Raw genomic sequence first — 21,378 nt, 5'->3', positions numbered from 1 at the left:
AGTTAGTCTCCCGAAACCTACACAGAACGATTATGGAGACGACAAAGGGTTTCAATCTGGCAGCACTTCGTCCTCCGCAAAACGCGATACCTTTTGCTCTCACTTCTCCTTCTCTTTTATAGCCCAAGGAGGCCGAATGCGTGCTACCTAGGATTTCGCCTCAGGCAACTTGTACCTGCCTACGTACTATACAATAAAACTTGTGCCCAAGTGTAAGGGCCGGTTTAAGCACGTTATACCTAGTTTCCGCCTGGGGACGGTTTTCTCCACGACATCCGCCCCCACCTAACCGCGCATCCACAGGTATGCGCCAAAATTAGACTCTTGCCGGAGAAGACCGACCCACACTTATCCTTCGTCTTCCGGATCGGCATCCATTCTAAGCCAGTCGTTGTCGCTATCCAGGTCGTCTGGGTCCAGTTCAGCCTCGTGCCGCTTTTTGAATGCTTTGATCCTTTTCCCCACCACCGGTACCGCCATCCTTGTCCCGCCGAGCTCCGCGAGATGGTAGGTCTCGTTGTCATTGGCGCTTGTCACCACATACGGCCCGAACCACCTTCTTGCAAACTTCCGCGTTGCCCTGTGCTGGTTGTCAAGGCTGTTGTCATATACTAGAACCCATTCGCCTTCCTCGATCTTCTTCGGTCTCAGTCGGTGAGTCCGGTCAAACCGTCCTTTGTTCTTTACCCTCGCCACCCGTAGCTTCTCCGCGGCTTGGTCCATGTCCTCCGGTCTTCGCTCTAGCTGCCGAATCCGTGCCGCTAACAACTCCTCCCAGCTCATCTCGTCTTTCCAGTCCACCGTGGCCCACGAGGAGATTGTCTGCTCTGTCTGCATGATCGGCTTCTGTCCGTACATTTGCTCTGCCGGCATGAACCTAGTTATTGAACTGTGCGTGGTTCGGTCCGCCCACAACGCATAGGGTAAGAGCCATGGCCAGTTACCGACATGGCCTCCACACACCCGTACCAACGCTTTGACGATCGGCCCGTGCCCGCGCTCCACCTTCCCGTTAGCCTCCGGATTATATGCGGTGGTGAGCGAGAGTTTAATCCCTAGCCGGTCAAACAACTCTTCCGCCTCTTGCGCGTCCAATTCCCCGTGGTCGGCCACGATCTTACCTACACACCCGTACTGGCATACCACTTCTTCGATCAGAAATCAGCACACGACTGCGGTCATTTTGTTCTGCAACGCTCGGCCTTCCACTTGGTTTGTCAGGTCTTCCCGAGCCAGCACCAGATACCGCATCTGCCCTACCCCCATCGGCATCGTCACCAGATCCACCATCCACTTTAAGTGGACGGTCAGAGGGTAGGTCGGGTGGAGCTCATCCCAATGTCAGACTATGGAGTGCACCTGACTACTTTCGCAAGTAATCACGAACCGATGCACGTCCCGATATAGCCCTGGCCACTAGTACTTCTCATTTAGCTTCTCGAATGTGGCCCACGTCCCGCGGTGCCCGGCCCAGGGACTCTCGTGGTACGCCTTCAGCAATTCTTTCTGTTCGTCTTTCTCCGCCACCACTCGGAGCGGGATGTCGTTTCTCTTCTTCGGATGCTTCCATATGCTCCCGTCCCGTAGGAAGAATCGGTACGCTTTCTTCCGAATCCGGTTGGTCTCTTCCTTCGTCGATGCTGCGTCCAGTGTCAATGTCTTTAGGAACCCGCCGATCTGGAGCCACTCCCCGTCGTACTTGCTCTCGTCGAATTCGTTAAGCGCTAGAGTTCTCCCCTTTCTTGTTGTCACGTTAGCTGACCCGAAGAAGTCCTCGCCGACTTCTTCATTATCCGAAACCATGACGTCCTCGTCGCTGAACCGCGCCCTTGAAAGCATATCGACAATGGCATTATCTTTTCCGGAGATGTGCCGTATCTCTGGGTTCAGGGACTTGATGTACACGATCCACCTGAGCATTGTCAGGTCCGGGGTCGCGCATCTGGAGACCATACCCAGAATCGGTAGGCAGTCCGTCTCGATGATCACTTCCGTCCTGATCAGATAGTCCTTGTTGGCCTTGACGGCAGAAACGATACCCCATAGGTCGCGCTTGATTTGGGCGTATCCTCACTGCCGCTCGCTCAATACCTTTGCCCCGAACTGGATCGGGAACCGTACGTTGTCTTCATCTTCTTGATTGATCACCCACTCGATCCCAGTGGGGCTCGTGCCCACCGTCATGTAAATGGGAACTTCCTTGCTATAAACTGCTTTTCGGAGAGCCGGTGCCGCGGCGAGTGCCTCCTTCAGTCTCCGGACCGACTCCGTGTGCTCCGGCCTCCATTCGAACCGGCGCCCTTTCTTTAATAACCCGTAGAGCGGCTCCGCGACATGCGCATAGTGCGGAATCCATATGTGATAGAACGCACACGCCCCAAGGATCCTTCGGACCTCCGTGACCGACCCGCAATCATCCTTCATCGCGGAGATGGCTTCTACCTCCGCTGGGGACAGCTTCCGACCGTAAGGCCCGCACAGGTGTCCGACTACCAGGATATTCGGCTGTCCGAAGGCTGATTTTTCTCCGGAGAAGGTGAGCCGCACGCTCTCGAGTCTTTGTAGCACCTTCTCGCAGTCGCGGATGTGATCCGTCACAAACCTCTAGCAACCGTCGGGCCCGACCGACTCGTCCTTTTCCTCCACCGGACATCCTTTGATCGGGATGTCGTCCAGAAACGACATGGTGATGTCCGGGATGCAGTCCCTCAACACCTTGTTCATCGCATTCACCATGTGCACCACCGAGTTCGTTCCTCCTTGCGGCAGGGTACACATCCGAACTAGGCCAAGAGGAGTCCGCATCGTCGTGACATCCCTGCTCTCTACGGCTAGCTGGAACTGATCGTAGCCTGAGTACAGGTCCCCGACCGAGTAGATCGACCTCCCTGCGAAGGCCTCCGTAAACTCATCGATGGTCGGTCCGATACTTGCGTTTCGAATGGTCACCTTGTTGATCGGCTACAGGTCCTGTATGAAGCGCAGTGTGCCGTTCTTCTTCGGCACGGTAAACCACCGATTCGAATATGGGGCTCTCAACGGTTCGAGGATGCCCATCTCCAACTTCTATTTGAGCAGCTCCATCAGCTTGCGTATACTTTACCTTGCATATTCTCTGTGTCTTACTGCTTGTCTCTCTCACTCTCTCTCTCATACACACACACAACTCATATCTATTCCGCAGCACAAGAATCATACACGATTCTTTACAGGTTGTCGTCCCCTCGTCGAACTAGAATGGGACCCAGGGGATTTCAGGTGGAAACATGATGGCAAACTTTGTCATTTCTTCGAGTACAACACTAAATTGGGTCAGACTTTTCAATTGCAGCTAGACGGCCCCTTACGCAATGGTTGGCGTACATTGGGCATCCCTGATGAGGTGCTCGTTACCTTTTGGAAGGGTCTCTGGCGTCTCAACTTGCTGGAAAAGATAAAGTTTTTTTGGTGGCAAATTGGTCATAATGTGGTTCCCGTTGGCGAATGGCTAGGTAAACATGGTGGCTCGTTAGACTGCCCACTTTGCCATTCACCTATTGAGACTCTAAGGCATTGTCTGTGGGATTGCCCTCTTAGGATGCCCACTTTTGCTCAAAAGGTATGGGATAGAGTGACTCGCCTCCTTGCGGCATGTGAAGTGGAAGGAACATCATTGTGAAGTGCTACGACATGGCTTGATCACTCAGTTGATAGGTGGACGGACACCTTCAATGCGGATAGTTGGTGTTACGTATGCATGAGAGGCAAAATCGCCAAGATTCGATTTGAGAGAGGCTTGTAGTCTGCATCCCCTAGGTTCCCGGACATTTGGATACTGATCGCAGGCTTCACCCTTTGGTATGTATGGAAAGCGCGTTGCCTAAAGGTCTTCCAGGATATGGTGCGGCCCCCTGAGGAAGTGATCATGGGCATATGGTTTGCGCTTATTAGCTGCCTACGAGGGAAATTGGACGAGGTTTGCAGCCATTCCACTGACGTGGGCACTGCCTGTTTGCGCTTTTGGCAAAAATGGCGGAACACGCCTATGGTGACACAAGGAGGAAGTGGCCCGAGGTGGAACTACCAGCCCCCACGCTGGCTGTTTCCGGCTCACTTATCACCCTCCCTTCGCTGTCGACCCCAAGAGTTGTCTCATACTAGCCATCACTAAAGGGCACCGTTTTAGTTGTAGGTACTTACATTAAGTAGTCAATCCGAAAGGTGATGTAACTAGTCTCATTTTCTTGAACTTGATCGGAGGGAGATTCCCCAATCTATGTTTAAGCCTCCTTGTACAGTCTCTTTCTAATAATCCTTCCTAACTAATGGGAAAGTACCTTCATTTTGGAAAAAAATAAAAATTTTAGGTTTAAGGGTACTCTGGTAAATAAGGCTTGTAGATTTGAGTGTATAATTACTTTATAAAGTGTATTTTTTTGGATATAGGGGTAGTTTGGTAAATTTGGAACTTCCAGGGGCATTTTGGTCAATAGGCGAACTTCCAGGGGTATCCTGGTACTTTCCCCATATTAAAAACACATATAATTTATTATGGGGAGTGTTTTCCCCTTGTTTTGGGGTTTCCACGTAAATACTGTGTACTGTGTATTCTCTGTTGACTTGCTGTTTTATTTTTGTTTCCACGTTTGTGCATTTCAGTTTATCATTCTCATAGATCTACGGTCCAATCTCAACATTTGAGTCCGCGCTAACGTTGAGGATTGTGAGCCTCTGAGCTCAAGCTAACCTAAACTCCAACAAGACCTTAAGTTCGAGCTAATCATGACCCTAGCGAGCCCTCGAGTCCAAGCTAACCTAGCTCACATGTAAGGGCATCCAAGGTAGACTTGATGTTATCTTTGATAATTCCATGAAAGAGCCTATCTCATTGTCTTCCATCTAAACCATTGCTTCCAGGTGACCTAGCTCACATGCACTGCGATGTGAGACACAACATTGGGGCACAAGTGATGAGTGTAGTCAACTATACACACTTTGCCCAAAACAAGTTTGGGAGTCCGAGTGTCACACTTTGATACAAGGCTCTATCTTTTATCACATTCGACGATGCTTTCCACGCATCTTTGACCGAACCAAATCTTTCTAAGAATTTCTCTCATAATCACAATGTACTCTCTCAATTGTAACATTCATTGGTAAAGTTCTTAAACATTGAGAGTCCCTAGTCACTTTTACATGTATTGCGGGAAATGTAATATTTTTGGTCTCCTAGCTTAGATTTAGCCTTTGAAGACGATTAATAAAATTTGCCTATGTCATACATTGCATGACATTAGTGCTAAATGTTTATTTGAAGCCCAACCCTAATGTCCTTGCATATATGATGCTTTATATCTAAATTAGTTGAATTGTGGTTAACTTATGTATGTGCAATGTTCTTACATGTCAAGTACCTAGGAAGTTAATGCTTAAGCCCTAAGTTGTGAGGCATTAGTACGTTTCGTAGTTTAGAAAACCTAAACTAAAGGTGAAAAATTCCCTAATGTTAAGAGACAAGCTCAACATCGGCCGGATTGGTTGAGCAAGCCGAGGACCGGTGCGTAAAACGAATGCGTAAACCGGTACGCAAACCGGTGCGTAATGAGAGGCCGTATTGGTGCGTAAACCGAAAGGCCGTTAGAGAGATATTCCTCGTAAGGAATAGTTTTGGGAGTAAGTGTCGAGGCTCATTTATGAGCAGTCAAGTACTGTCAGTACTTGTGTCATCCCATTGTCAGGGTTTGTATAAAAGGTGCTCACTGAGCACGATGTATGTACAGAGTTAGTATTTTTTGAATTGAATTTCTTGTGTGTTCTCTCTCTGTCTCTCCCGCGTACTGTGCATACTCAAGCTCTCCATTAAACCTATGTATTTTCTGTGTGTTTGGTTTTCTATTGCTTCCGCACATAATCTTTTACACCTAAGTCTAAGCATATGTGAATTAATAGCTCATGAGTGCTTGACAACCACTCTTGCCCAACTCATCGTCAAAAGGATATATGACGGTTTTATGTAGACTACAATTTTGGCAAGGAGAGATAACTCTGATTGAAATGACGACATGTCCTTGATGCAACGCACCCTAAAGGCTACACAATAATTGCACCACACTCACTATCATGTGTATCTTCGGCAAGATCCTGACTCCATTCAACCAAGACTAGTAGTGATTTTGAACTCCAAGTTTTTTGTCAAAATTGCTATGATCGATGAATCAATCCCCTTCTTGACTTGGTTTTCTCAAACCTTCATCATGGTTACAATTGGAATCAATTGCTCGTGCAACCTTGGTATTCAACAAGCCATTGTCACCTCTTGTTGAAGTAGTTGTAAATTTGCTTCACCTCATCACGAGAATCAATTGGACACATTTTGCTCACCACATCCTACAAGAATAAATCCAACTCCTTTTGATCCCTTAAGTTGAGTGCTCGAAGGAACATCACTACCATTGCTTATGTATGCTTGTGCTAGCTGTAATAAAAATCTTACCTTGTGGAAGGTGCTCAAAGACAAGACATCCTAATTCATTGAGTTTTTTCAAGAAAAGTTGAATTGTAGATGAATTACCTATTTATATTCATTGACATTTATTATATTGCCAAAGCACAAGAATGGATCAAGATGTGTAAATACATTAAAATATATGCATGTGGGAGAATCAATTAATTATAAAGATTACACAAATTGATAATGATAATGGCTAAAGTCAAGGAAAGAATCTAGGGATGCACATTGAGTTTTCCATATAATAAAAAGGGGGTCCTATATTATTACATACACATGATAGTTTTATTCAATCTACCATGCAACACGATAATCTTGTGTACACCTTTTTCTTATGGCCAATTTAAGAACAAAAGTTACCCCCACCCATGATACTTTTTAAGTCCTCTTTAACTTAACTTCATACTTAGTTTTTAGAATTCTATTTGATTAGGATACTTGATGAGTTTGGTGTAATCTTATGTGCCAACGCTCTTGTGTTTGTCTTGTATCATATTTGATTGTGGACAAAAGTTCCCAACAAAAATGACTGAGCACATCATCAATGTAAATAGGATATATAATCCATTTATTCTGGTGGATTTAAGATCATTTACAATTTCTGATAATGGCCATAAGTTAACTCACCATAATCCACTAGGTTTATGGCCTTCGGGTCATGGCTTTTGAGATATTTCATACCTTGGTACAAGTATTTATATGCAAAAGTATTGTTTCTCTTTTATATTGTGGGTTTGCAAAATTTACCTTCAACAATTGAACAATGTTTTCTCTTATGTAACAACATGAAATTTGGTGATCTCTCCTTCTAGCATGGTTTAATGAATTCAATTTTCGTTATTCCTCAAGCAATGTTGATAAATGAATACATTGAAAGACAAGCTATCAATCAATAACAACATGAGGTTTTCGAAAATAGCAAATGTCAATCGTAAACCATCAAAGAGGATGTCGATTTGATATTGGTAGCAAGTTGTAACATAGAAAGTTGAATTTGATTGAGGCCATAGTATGAAAGGTATGCTTTGTTTTCCATCCATTTGATGGAGGCCATTGGGTATTTCTTTTCAACAAGCTAACATCCCATACGTTGTAGAGGTACCATCAAAAACATTTTCACATTTACTCTGTAGACTAAATATAAATGATACAAGATGATTGTAATTGTCAATGAAGACTCCTTGTAAGATATTGTGTATAATGAAACAAAGCTCCTCCTCCCCTATTCTTAAATATAACAAGTTTCTATGACATCTACACTCCATTTATTTCTCTTATCTTATGTTAATCATTCTTCAAAATTTTATTCATGTTAATCTAAAGATAATATTATAGGTTCCGTACTACAAGCAAAGCGAATTCGTTGAAAGTTTTGGATATAATTAATCGATGTACAGTGGGAGTTGGATCGAACACTAGTTTGACACATAGCATATTTATGATTCATTTTAATGAGGTGATTTGTGCATTGAATGCTATGACATCTAGTCAATAAGTTAACGCAATTAGGTGGGAGTGTGTTGAATGCAACACGTAGCAAGTTAATGGTGTGCATTTGATGAGCCTATTTGGGTTTCATGGGAACCTCTAATCACATTTGACTATATTTAAGGTGAAGGCTTATGGGTTTAGTAGAACTTTAGAAGAAGTTATCATTAGGTAGTAACTTCAACATGGCACACATGTGGGCAACGTGAGGCCCTATTTTTCGTCTTAGTGACTTAAAAAGGAACCCAAAGGATTATCGTCTAAAGATTTCAATAAGTCCGAGGATCTCGTAATGCACACCGCAAGGGAGCTAATTCCTTTGATATAGGGGTGGTGTTAATTTCCGAAACTGGTTTGGTAATGAGTCAAATGTGTGGGATCGAATTGCAAGAGACAAAAGAGAGAGAGGTTTCGAATGAGCATCATGTATGTGTGTGCACACGAGGGGAGAAGAGAAGTGTGCGAGAATGTCTATAGCAACAACAATGAAAATTCCAGAATGGGGGGCGAATTCTTCGATATGTCCGCCCGGCCGCCTGACCACATCGAAATGTCCTATGGACGGCTGGACAGGAGGTTTTTGAAATGCGTAAATGAAGATGAAGAGAAGTGCCCATTGATGGATATGATGGATGGATGGATCGATCTAAAAGCGATCGGATCGCCATCGCCATGCCTGTCCCACCGAAAATATGAAAAGGCCTCTGATATACATGTAGAAGAAGAAGAAGTGTTTGGTTGTGAGAGAAGATCCAAGGACCATGGGCAACCACACCCCATAAATTTGTTTTGTTTGGTCGATCTAATTGCAGTTGATTTTGAGTTTTTTCAAACGCACAAGAAGAAGAAACGCATGATTTTTTGGTACAGAAAATGTGAAAGAGGGGGGGAGCTACCATAATTCTTATTAATCTTAGCATTACACACACACAGACACGCAGAGGAGGACACAGAGGATGGATGATACATCGCCATCGCCATCGCCATCACCATGGCCATCGCCAAGGCGTATGATTTGAGACAGAAGTAGAAGAAGAAGAAGAAGAAGAAGAAGAAGAGCTAGCTAGGTAAACAACAACAATGGGGTCATGGGGAACGACTTCTTAAATGTTGGCGGAGGAGAAATAAGAGGTTGAGTCGGGCGGCGGTGGAGAAGGTGGAGGCGGAGAGGGTGGTGGCGGTGAAGGCGGAGGCGGAGGCGGAGACGGTGGGGGAGGAGAGGGAGGTGGCGGCGGAGAGGGCGGTGGAGGAGAAGGTGGTGGCGGAGAGGGAGGAGGAGGGGAAGGCGGCGGCGGAGAGGGCGGGGGAGGAGAAGGTGGTGGCGGAGACGGCGGCGGAGGAGATGGTGGAGGCGGAGACGGCGGAGGGGGAGGAGAAGGTGGCGGCGGAGACGGCGGCGGAGGAGATGGTGGAGGCGGAGACGGCGGAGGGGGAGGAGAAGGTGGCGGCGGAGACGGCGGCGGAGGAGGCGAAGGAGGTGGAGGTGGAGAGGGGGGTGGGGGGCTGGCGTCAGGTGGAGGAGGGGAGGGTGGCGGTGGAGGCGAAGGTGGAGGCGGAGGCGGTGGAGGGCTGGCGTCAGGTGGAGGAGGAGAGGGTGGCGGTGGAGGCGGAGAGGGTGGTGGGGGAGGGGACGGTGGCGGCGGAGATGGTGGCGGCGGAGGAGGGCTTGCGTCAGGTGGTGGCGGAGATGGTGGCGGTGGAGGAGGGCTAGCGTCAGGTGGCGGCGGAGATGGCGGCGGCGGAGGAGGGCTGGCGTCAGGTGGCGGCGGCGGCGGAGGGCTGGCGTCAGGTGGCGGCGGAGATGGCGGCGGCGGAGGAGGAGGGCTGGCGTCAGGTGGGGGCGGAGATGGCGGCGGTGACGGAGGGCTGGCGTCAGGTGGTGGCGGAGATGGCGGCGGTGGAGGAGATGGCAAAATTGGTGGTGGCAATCGATGCGGGGGAGGAGGTATACGGTGGGGTGGCGGCGGCACACGGTGAGGGTGCTGCGTAGTGCTCCAAAGATGGAGGAGGAAAGAGGACATCCATCCGAGGTCGAGGTCGAGGTCGAGGTCTAGGTCGGTTTGCGAGGACGAGGAGTCGTAGTACTCAGTGGCTGCCCCGGCATTGTGGTCTTCGCCTTTCAATTTCCTGGCCGCGCCGCTGTGTGCTTCTACCGGAAATACGGAAGAACTCGACAATGCTAATGCAGAGAGGCTTAGGAGGAGGAGGAGGAAGCCCACCGAACAACGCGGCAGTGGCGGCCGAGCCGAGGAGCTTTTGCATCCGGGCGGCGCCATCTCGGAAACTCCTCCCTTAGGTACCCAAAGAAGGAAATCTCACCTGTACATTTAGCACAAATTAGAGACATACATTTTTTGATATAATACACATACATATACAGATATGTTTGTGTGTGCATGTATACCAAGGTCTTTGATTCTCTGCGTGACGTTATGATATGCTGGTGGACCTCATTAAAAGCTTTTGAGATTCATAAAGCCATTTTGTTTACTTCCTATGACACACACTAGACAAAGAAGAAGAGTAATGAATGAAATCACAAACCTAATTTTGAGACCATCGTTTAAGAACTACACACATAGATCTAAGCTTAAGCTTACTTTAGAATTGGATAGAGACCACATAGATCGAAGCAAGCTTACGTTTGGATTAGATCGAGATCAAAACTTGGATGATATTGGTCGGCAAAGCATCGTTGATACACCACACACCGTTCCGTTTCCTCCCAATGTCACCGATGTCTCGCTTTGCTATAGCTAGTGTTTGGGTGATAGGAATTTGAGTGGTCATCCAAATGGAAGCTTAGGTTTTGGATCTTTATACTACTTTGAAGGAGAGAGTGAGAGAGAGAGAGAGAGAGATTTACACGTCTTGAGCACCATAAGGCTTATTGTTTCAATTTTCAACTCTTAATGGCCCTTCACATGTCCTAATCAATCACATTGGGTCTAACTTCTTTATAAAAACCTCAAAAATGTCCCTTTAACCATTATTATATGTATATGGCCCTAATATTCCCTAAAATATCTCCATTAGACCCAAGCTCCTGTTGTCATCATGAACACTAACATACTTTTCTTACGTATTATTATTCAAACATTTTATGATGTGAAAAGGAGTTCAGATAACAAAAACACTTTAGTAGACGTGACATGTTATTGCACGGGGCATGCTTCAGGATGACATCTCGCTTAACAACAATTCCTTCTGTCACACGGGAACATCTTTATGTAACATTTGACACTCAAATATGACTTTGGAAAAATTTATCAAGTGTCATTTTTCACATATTAGTGACACATGTACTTTCGGTTATGCTCTCAAACTATTTGCTTTCAGGATGACATCTCGCTTAACAACAATTCCTTTTGTCACACGGGAACATCTTTATGTAACATTTGGCACTCAAATATGACTTTGGAAAAATTTATCAAGTGTCATTTTTCACATAGTAGTGAAACATGTACTTTCGGTTATGCTCTCAAACTATTTGCTAGAGATATTATTACAAGATTAGCTAAGATCACAACAACTTGATGTATAATCCATTAATGATTTGGGACAAGTTGAACTCTTAGATGTTTTGTTTTGGTTCCATGGTTGATTGGATTATAACAAATATCATGTCTCTTTGCCCACGCCAATAGTAAGCCAACTTTTTATTAACCCATGCATCAAATCTCATGGTCTAGGAATACTTTGTTAGACACCAATACCTCAAGTTTGAGTGCATGACCTACAATTTGTCTTTGAGAAACAACCTTACAATTATTTGGGTTCTAGAATCGACAATCGTAATGGATGAGGACAACAAGGCTTTGGGTTTAAGTTCCAACTTCCATACACATATCATCGTTTCCTAAAGTAAATGCCACATTGGTGTATCAAAAATACACAATCTCACTTTCTCTCATTCGATCTTGAACACACAAGCTATCATATTTCTAGCCATTCTTTTTCTCTCTTTGCTTATCAAAATTACTTGATGTTAAATCTAAGGCAACCGATATATACTTTTTCAAAGAAGGATTGACGAGAGTAAAAAATGGCATATGATCATCAATCTCCTTAACACCCACCATGAATTCACGTCGTCATAGATTACCCCACATTGAATATATGAGAAGAAGACTACCAATATCATGTTGTGATTAGTGTGAATAGGCATAGAGGGCATCTGCATGTAGATAGTTTGAATTGTGGGAAGGTTTAAAGAAAGGCATCAATGAAAATATTTTGGGATATATCATCAATAAAGGAAAACACCAAGTTTGAAACGGGAAAACAATCAATTGGTCATGATGAAGGCACTTACTTTCCATCCTAGATTCAACATAGTTCCGTTGAATTGCTTCCATTTCCACTAAATGTTTCTTCTTTAAGCAAACAATGTACTTATTCCTTTAAAATGATCAATAGTTAGTGACAAAACATTATGAGAAGTTTGCATTTGGTTCAATGCATGGGAGGGATCAAGAGAAGATGCATGTTATGGCATGAAATCCACTAGATCGTCCATGTATTCTTGAAATTCCAAGTCTTTCCCACATCAGAAATCAATTGAATATATGCTTTGTTATATTTCCTTGCCAATTCAATAGTTTAAATTGTCGTTCATGACATCATACTTCTAGATTATTATCTATCAAAATTCTAGTTGCATTATTTAACCAACCACATCTTCTTCAACGAGGTGTCTGCTCATTGAAGGGGTGAAGGAACATACATCCAATCCAAAGTGTTTGGAGTGGGAAGGTTGGAGTACCAAAATTTGGTGGAATTCCTAATTATGCATTAAGAAAGAATGTTAACCATCATATTGTGGTGTCCAATATTATCTCATGTAAGAATGTTCTTTTGCTTGTAAATCACATTTACCATCCAAGATTAGAGAATTACATCAATTTAAATGTCTTAACGAAATACATGAACATCATGACTTAAAATAGGAATCACATTGTCAAAAGGATGCATGTATATTATATGCTATAATCATGTCAAAATAGTTACTAACTTTGTTTGATGTGTGTGCATATTCATTATTTAAAAAACTAAGTATATATAATAACACATGAGCTAACAACCACAAATAGAAGTTGGTATGATTTCCCATGCTTATCCTTTAAAATAGTAAAAGAGCTTGCACTATGTAAGAAATCTAGAATTCCCTTGAGGTCCTAGGTTCAAATTAGCAATGGGCACGATTCAGTTTCAGTTCGGTTTCAAGGCAAAGAAACCGAACCGTTTGTATAAAACAAAAACCAAACGAAACCGTTTAGGGATAAGTTAAAACCAAACCAAACCATTTAATAAAAACTTTAAACCAAACCGTTTAGGGAAAAGTTGAAACCAAACCGAACCATTTAATAAAAAATTTAAACCTAACCATTTAAATCAAATTAATTAAACATATAAATAAACAAAAAATAAATAAATAAAATAAACATTTAAGTTAAAATAATTAAATCAATAAAAAAGCATTAAGATAAAAAAAAAGTAAACCAAAAACTTATAAACCTTTAAACCAAACCTATAAACCTGAGTTTTAGAACCAAACCGAACCGTTTATCGAACCAAACCAAAGCATTACATTTTTTTGGAACCAATAAATCGTTAAACCATGGCTTAACGGTTCGGTTCGGTTTGAGTCGAAATTGTGCCCATTGCTAGTTCAAATATAAGAGAACAAGAGTAAGAACCACGACTATAACTTATGATCCAAGATTAACATTGGAGTACGCTTAAGATACGATTCTATTCCTATAGGGCAACAAGGAGAATTTGTGGTGGGCGAAACAACTAGTTGAGGACTTTTGCCAGACCTTTGGAGCCAATGTCAACTAGAATAAAACCTAGGGCCTCTGGACTTGTGCGGAGGAGAAACCAAGGTGGCAACCCCACGTTGATTTTGACTGGGTTCCAGACGGGACGACCTTCAAGTACCTAGGGTTTATGATGGGGAGGGACATCCCCCAAAGGGGTGCAACTATCCCATGTGCAATCCAAAATAAGTAGGAAGCTGAACTATTGGTCTTACGGGCATGGTGTCACATGTGACAACATTTGGTTAGGATCACCCCTGAGACACTAACCCTATTTCATTGGGCATACCTAAGAATCTTAGTAGTCCAAGTTTATCAAATAAATTTGAAGTTCCAAGACTAGCCAAAATATGAGCCATTTGGTTGCATAGTCTTGGATCTGTGCATACCATTAAGGTTCCATTTCTTCTAAGCAAGTTAACAAGGTGTTCTTAGCTTAAGAGGAAGTTAGTAGTACGAGCAACCATCCAGTTCATGTTCCAACACTCCTAGATATCGGGGCTAATACTTGCTTTCTGGATAGAGATTTTGCTCGAAATCCTCAGGTATCTCTAAGAAAACGTCATTGCCCAGCTTTTGTAGTAGTCATTGATGGTCGCCTCACTGCTTTTGGAAATATCATAGAAGAGTCGAAGCCAGTTCGTGTTGTATAAGATAATTTGACATGTGTAATGTTATCTTTTAATATAATTAGCAGCCTTGAACATCCAATTGTCTAGGGGTTGTCGTGGTTTGAATTGCATAACCCCAAAATCGACTGTAGAACGAGAGAAATCAAGTATCACCAACAAGATAATATAAAACCTCAAGCATTTAGTCATAGGATTTTTTCCATTTCGCTACATCAATTATGTAAGGAAGGACGAAAGGAAGTAATGTTTTCATTTGTAGTATCAATGAAGCCTTCCAATATCATTGAGGAAAACTCAACAATTCAACTTCTGAAGAAGTATCAAGATTATGTTGATGTTTTGATAAGGTAAAAGCGAATACACTTTCATAGGATCAACCACATGATTGTCCCACTGATTTGCAACCATGAAAGGAGCTACCACGGAGACCGATCTACAATTTGTCATCGATCGAGCTTGAGATTTTTTGAGCCTACATAGAGGAAAACTTGGCAAATAGATTCATTTAACACTCGAAATCTCCCGCTGCTGCACCCATTTTCTTTGTAAAGAGAAAAAATGGATCACTTCGTCTAGCTGTTGATTATCAGGGTTCGAATAAAGTTATTATCAGGAATACGTCCACACTTCCCTTGATCTTTAGTTTTTTAGAATGGATTAACGATGCAAAATATTTACAAAGATCAATTTACAAGGTGTATATAACCTTGTTCGGTTTCGAGTGGGAGATTAGTGGAAGGCAACAATCCTTACCCGATATGGGCTCTTTGAATATACAGTTATGCCATTTTTTGTCTCACAAATGCACCAATAGTTTTTCAGCACATGGAAAATGACATTTTTCAAGATCTTTTGGACATCTTTCTAATAATTTGTCTAGATGATCTATTGATTTACTAAAAAACACAAGAAGCGCATGATTCTCATGTTCGTCAAGTACTAAAAAGTCTACGACTATATATCCTTTATGCAAAACTAGAGAAGTGTAGTTTTGACTGCAAATAGGTGGAATTCTTAGGCTATGTCATCTCCCCTGAAGGAATCTTTATGGATCCAACTAAAGTCTAAATAGTGTTGGAGTGACAGAGTTCATGATTTGTGCGAGATGTGCAATGTTTTCTAGGATTCACAAACTTCTATCGCAAGTTTATACAGGATTACTAAAAACTTATTTTGTCTCTCACACAACTCACAAAGATGGATCTCAAGAAAGCATTTACATCCGCTCCTATTCTAACTCATGTTGATCTGCAAAAACCATTTATTATTGACGCGGATGCATCATATTTTGCACTTGGTAATATTTTGTCATTGTAATGTGACATTGATAGGAAGCTACATATAATGGCTTTCCATTCGCACAAATTTGACACGATTGAGATAAACTATGAGGTATAGGACAATGAGTTATTAGATATAGTTGATTCCTTTGAACAATCACGACATATTTTGGAAGGATCTCCTCATCAAGTCATTGTATTCAATGACCACAAAAACGTCACCTATTTCTTGAGTGCTAGTATGCTAAACAGACGACAAGCTTGATGGGCTCAATTTCTTACTCAATTCAATTTTAAGATTACATTTTGTCCGAGCAAGCAACAAAGGAAAGTAGATGCATTATCATGACGTTTGTATCTACACCTCGTCCTGGTGATCTGGACTTCGATAATAAAAAACAGGTAATCCTTGGTCTTGCACGGCTTCAAGCAACTACACTCTTTGACACTCCACTAGATTCAACCATTGTTGATACTATCCGTCATGATCTCACAACAATATCTTTGCTCAAGACATCTTAGATCATATTGATCCCACTTGTACATCCTGTTATGTTATGATGTGGACCGTAAATCAACAAGCAAAATAGGCTGTGATGATACACAGAACAAAGATAAATAGAAAATAGCAAAATACATAGTACACAAGATTTACGTGGAAACCCTAAAACAGGGAAAACCACACACCGGCACACTTTCACTATGAAGAGAGGGAAGTACAAGAGAAAGGTTACAAGTCTCTGAAAAACAAAGAATACCCACTTATGGTTTTGGCAAGTTCCACTAAACTTTGTCGTCTCTCACTCACTTTCACTCTTGTTTGCTACCTTCTCTCTGTAGCTCGACTATACTCAATCTACACAATTCTGCTACTTCATCTCCATAAAGTATGCCCTAACTCCATATATTTATAGATGGGAATAAGTTCTTATTAGATAATGTAAAAAGATAAGTGCGGAAACGTATGCGGAAGACACAATAGTACACGGTTGGTTATCCGGAAGTACTACAATTAGATAAACACGAAGAATGTGGGGGGGGGGGAGAGAGAGAGACTGAGTGAGAGTGGACAACGAAACGAGTCTATTACAAAATGCTTAGTACATACAATGTGCTCAGTGAGCACTATTTATACAAGTTCACAAAAGGACTGACAGAAGTATTGACCAATACTTCAATGCTCTTAAAAGAGTCTTTCACACTAATTGCCTATATTAGGCCTATTTTCTAGAATAGGTCTAATCAGCACGAGTGACGTTCCTCTGTCATCCGGATCTGACATTCGATTTGTCATCCAGATTTTGTGTTCGGCTTCTTCAGCCGATCCAGCATTCGGTCTGGAAATAAGACCTAGCCAACCGGAGCAACTCCGGTCTAACCTGTCGGTCCGGCCCATGTTGAGCTTCCTCGCTCAACAAATAATAATAATAATAGTCGTTAATCAGCCGACTAATCGAATCTACTGTCTGAACTACATCCGACTGATCGACTTGACTGTCTTACCCACAAGTCGGACAGTCTAGTCGATTCGACTAGCCAACTTCTATGTCGACTATCCAGTCGGTCCAAGTAGCAGACTTTGTCATCGACCATTCGGTCAGCCTATCCCTCACTTGGTTCGTCCAACCAATATGGTCGACTACCAAGTCGACTCGCTGATTGATTCGGCCAACCGACAAGCCTTCGGTTGCCGACTTCTCCCATGAGGTCACCGACCTCTCCCATTAGGAGGGATAGAATCCTAACAAACTCCCACTTCACTCCTATAGGGAGAGTTTGCCAATCTTGTCTTATGTTGACAAACTCTGAGTCTGTCCATAGGGAGGGTTTTCGTGAGCATGTCGGAGCCATTATCATCAGTATGGATCTTCATAAGGGTAAATCTTCCTCATCCACTTTCTCTTGTAAACAATGATACCTTCTTTGTATATGCTTGGTCCGGGTGTGGTAAGCAACGTTCTTGGCTAGATGTATGGCACTTTGTTTATCATAGTGGAGTAGGAATTTTTCTTGTATCATTCCTAATTCATTGAGAAAATTCTTCATCCATATCAACTCTTTCCCTGCCTCTACCGTAGCCATATATTCTGCCTTCGTGGTAGACAAAGCCACAACTTTTTGCAATCTCGATTGCCATGACATAGTTCCCCCTGCATAGGTCATCACATAACCTGAAGTGGATCGACTGGAGTCTATATCCCCTAACATGTTTGAGTCGATAAAACCTTCCACCATAGGTTTTTCGAGACCATACCTAAGGCATACCCTTGAGGTGCCTTTCAAATATCTGAGTATCCATTTCACATCTACCCAATGTTCTCTTCTTGGATTACTTATATATCAGCTTACTATTCCAACCGCAAATGGTATGTCTGGTCTCGTATAGACCACATCATACATCAAACTGCCAACGATTGAGGCATATGGTACTTTCCTCATCTCGGCCTTGTCCTTTTCACTTTTCGAACATTGCTTAGCATTCAACTTGCAATTTTTCCGCAATGCAGACACGACCAGTTTTGCTTCCGACATGTTAAATCTTTCCAGAACTTTTGTCACATACTTCTCTTTGACAAACATAGCACATTCTTAGTTTTGTCTTGAACTATGTGCATCCCCAATATTTTCTTTGTCGGTCCAAGATCTTTCATGGAAAATGACTTGCCTAGTGCTTTCTTCAAGCTCGCAATCTTCTTGGTGTCTTGTCCGAGCACTAACATGTCATCCACATATAGCAAGAGAATCAAGAAGTCGCCTTCATTATACCTTTTGACAAACACACAATGATCAACTTATGTTTTATGGAATCCATGTTCCAACATGAAGGATTTGAACTTCTTATACCATTGGCGTGAAGCTTGCTTCAGACCATACAAGCTTTTCTTCAGTCGACACACCAAATTCTCTTTTCCTTTCTCCTCAAAACCTTTGGGTTGCTGCATGTAGATCTCTTCATCTAATTCCCCATGCCAGAGTGCTATTTTGACATCCAATTGCTCTATTTCCAGATTCATAGAATACGTGTAGAATATGTTAAATACTTCTTTAATTTTAATTATCTTTTTCAATTTAAAAATAAATAAATTCCATATTTGTTTTTGAAATTTTAAATACTTGTTAAATACGTAGAATATCTCACATTCTTAAAATACATAGAATACATGAAAATCTGGAAAAATGGTAGTCCTAAAACGTAGAATACGTGTGGAACATTTCAAAGTATTCTAAAACGTATTCTAAACGTAGAATACAAGTTTTTAACAACTATGCCTTATTTAAACATCGAGAATCAGTGCTTTGAAATATGAATATCTCTTCTTAGGAAGGAGACATACATCCAAAAAAAATTTGTACTTAGGTTCCATGGGTCAATATTGGCCTGTCTATGGACACAAAAAATATCTATCTATTTAGCCTCCTCGAACATTGTCAAATAGGATTGGAGACTTCCCCTTACTACAATGTAGGCTAAATGTGCCACAAAGATGTATTTGTGGAAGGCAAATTTTGACCCTTGCACCTTTAATTTAAGTACAATGCATTGTATTTACCAATTGGGTAACTACTATTGAGTGTTTAATTTCTAATTAATACATAGTCAAAAACCACTAAAACAAAGCCACACTCACAAATCCATGACCCATCCTTTCTGGTTCAAGTCCTCTCTCGTCTGGCTCATATTTCCTTTGCGCATGTATAACTTCGCGACAACGTTGGCTATATGAGTATAACAATTACAACTCGCTACAATAGGTTTGGTGGCCTTGCGTAACTGGTTCAAGTCCTCTCTAGTCTTCCTCGCATTTCCTTTGTGCACATATAACGTTGTGACAACGTTGGCTATATGAATATAACAACAAAAACTCGCTAAAATAAGTTTGGTGGCCTCACTTAATTAGCTATTGCATTTTATGAGTTAAACCCTTCTTAGTCAATTTGCTACTAGATGTGTATATTAGTTAATGAAAAAATATTCGAAACAATTCTAGCTAATTTGCTACTAAATGTCCTCTCTTAACTAATTAGATACTAGACATTATACTTTGCCAAACTAGTCTTAACTAATTAGCTATTAACTATCAGTTGTAGGATGTGTATATGTTGGCTAAGATAGCCTTCTTAGTCAATTCGCTACTAGATGTGTATATTAGTTAATGAAAAACTATTCGAAACAATTCTAGCTAATTTGCTTCTAAATGTCCTCTCTTAATTAGTTAGATACTAGACATTATCACTTTGCCGAAGTAGCCTTAACTAATTAGCTATTACCTGTTAGTTGTATTAGAGTGGCAAATTCCACGTTCGTTGCGAGATGTGCAATGTTTTTTAGGATTCGCAAATTTCTATCGCAAGTTTATATAGGACTACTCAAAGCTTATTTTGCCGCTCACACAACTTACAAAGAAGGGGCAATAATTTGTTTGGACAAAGGAAGCGGACACGACTTTTGAGGGTCTCAAGAAAGCATTTACATCGGCTCCTATTCTAACTCATGTTGATCCGCAAAAACCATTCATCAATGAGGCAAGCGTGTTAGATTTTGCCCTCGGTAGTATTTTGTCACATCAAGGCGACGATGAGAAGGCTTTTTTTAGAAGGATATCCTCATCAAGTCACTGTATTTAGTGATCATAAGAATCTTGCCTACTTCCAGAATGCTTGCATATTAAATAGACGACAAGCTCGGTGGGCCCCGTTCCTCACTCGTTTCGACTTCAAGATTACATATCGTCCGGGCAAGCAATGGGGGAAGGTAGATGCATTATCACGACGCTCATATCTAGCTTGTCATCCTGGTGATCCGACCTTCGACAATCAAAAGCAAGTAATCCTGGGACCGACACAACTTCAAGCAACATGGGTTTTTGACACTCAATTGGATTCCCGCATTATCGATACCATACACGAAGATTTGAAGTCAGATGTTTTCGCTCAAGCTATTGTAGATCAAATTGATCCCTCTTGGGCATCTTGTTCATGGTCACCACAACCAGGTACAGATTGTCGACAATTCCAATGTCACGATGGATTACTCTTATTTAAGAAACTTTTGTATGTTCCCAATGGTTCATGTCGCCTTTGAATAGTACAAAATTGTCATGACACATACCCAACCAGACATTTTGGTAGTACTAAAACGTTGGATTTAGTATAACGATCATTTTGGTGGCCTTATATGCGAAGATTTGTCGAAGACTATGTTCGGACATGTGATACATGTTGTAGAGCGAAGATGCCTAGGAATCATCCACATGGTTTGTTGGAGCCATTACCGATCCCAAGCAAACCGTGACAATCTATTCCTCTGGATTTTATCACAGATCTTCTAGATTCGAAGGGCTTTAATGCGATCTTAATAGTGGTAGATTGATATACTAAGATGGCACATTTCGTGCCCTGTACTAAAGAAATCATGGTCTTCCCGACAGGAATTGTTATGCGTGAAGTATTTCGGCATCATGGTCTTCCCAATAGTATCATCAATGATCGTGGACCTCAATTCGTCTCTAAATTTTGGAAGCATCTCTTCAAAATGCTCAAGGTCACCTGCAATCTCTCCTTCGGCTACCATCCCCAAACAGATGCACAAGCAGAATGTACCAATCAAATGCTGGAATAGTATCTTCGGTGTTTCATAAGCTATCAACAAGATGATTGAATAGATATTC

General features: G+C 42.3%; 2 protein-coding genes across 3 annotated transcripts in view; both read right to left on the bottom strand.

The window, feature by feature from the left end:
- Positions 1-21,378, bottom strand: part of LOC147859827 (caffeic acid 3-O-methyltransferase-like) — a 96,342-nt gene that overhangs the window by 38,763 nt on the left and 36,201 nt on the right. The window lies entirely within an intron of this gene.
- On the bottom strand, positions 7,838-10,819 carry LOC147859830 (uncharacterized). Of its 2 annotated transcripts, XM_087324767.1 has the most exons (3): positions 10,618-10,819; positions 10,380-10,481; positions 7,838-10,294 (listed from the first exon to the last, which is right to left on the bottom strand). In XM_087324767.1, exon 3 carries the CDS (start codon positions 10,249-10,251, stop codon positions 9,079-9,081), a length of 1,173 nt encoding a protein of 390 aa, XP_087180893.1. In that variant the 5' UTR covers positions 10,252-10,294; positions 10,380-10,481; positions 10,618-10,819; the 3' UTR covers positions 7,838-9,078. The 2 variants fall into 2 exon arrangements, with proteins under 2 accessions (XP_087180893.1, XP_087180892.1); XM_087324766.1 differs by lacking the exon at positions 10,380-10,481.

Source organism: Azolla caroliniana, unplaced genomic scaffold (genome assembly GCF_043228905.1).
Source record: "Azolla caroliniana isolate FFs.n. ecotype wild unplaced genomic scaffold, voAzoCaro1.0.p SCAF_9, whole genome shotgun sequence".
Lineage (NCBI taxonomy): Eukaryota > Viridiplantae > Streptophyta > Polypodiopsida > Salviniales > Salviniaceae > Azolla > Azolla caroliniana.
Note: the sequence above shows the minus strand (reverse complement) of the source record. Positions and strands in the feature narration are given on the sequence as shown.

What these genes read in the sequence shown, in the direction of transcription:
- LOC147859830 (XM_087324767.1), bottom strand. Translation starts at nt 10,251, where the DNA reads ATGGCGCCGCCCGGATGCAAAAGCTCCTCGGCTCGGCCGCCACTGCCG.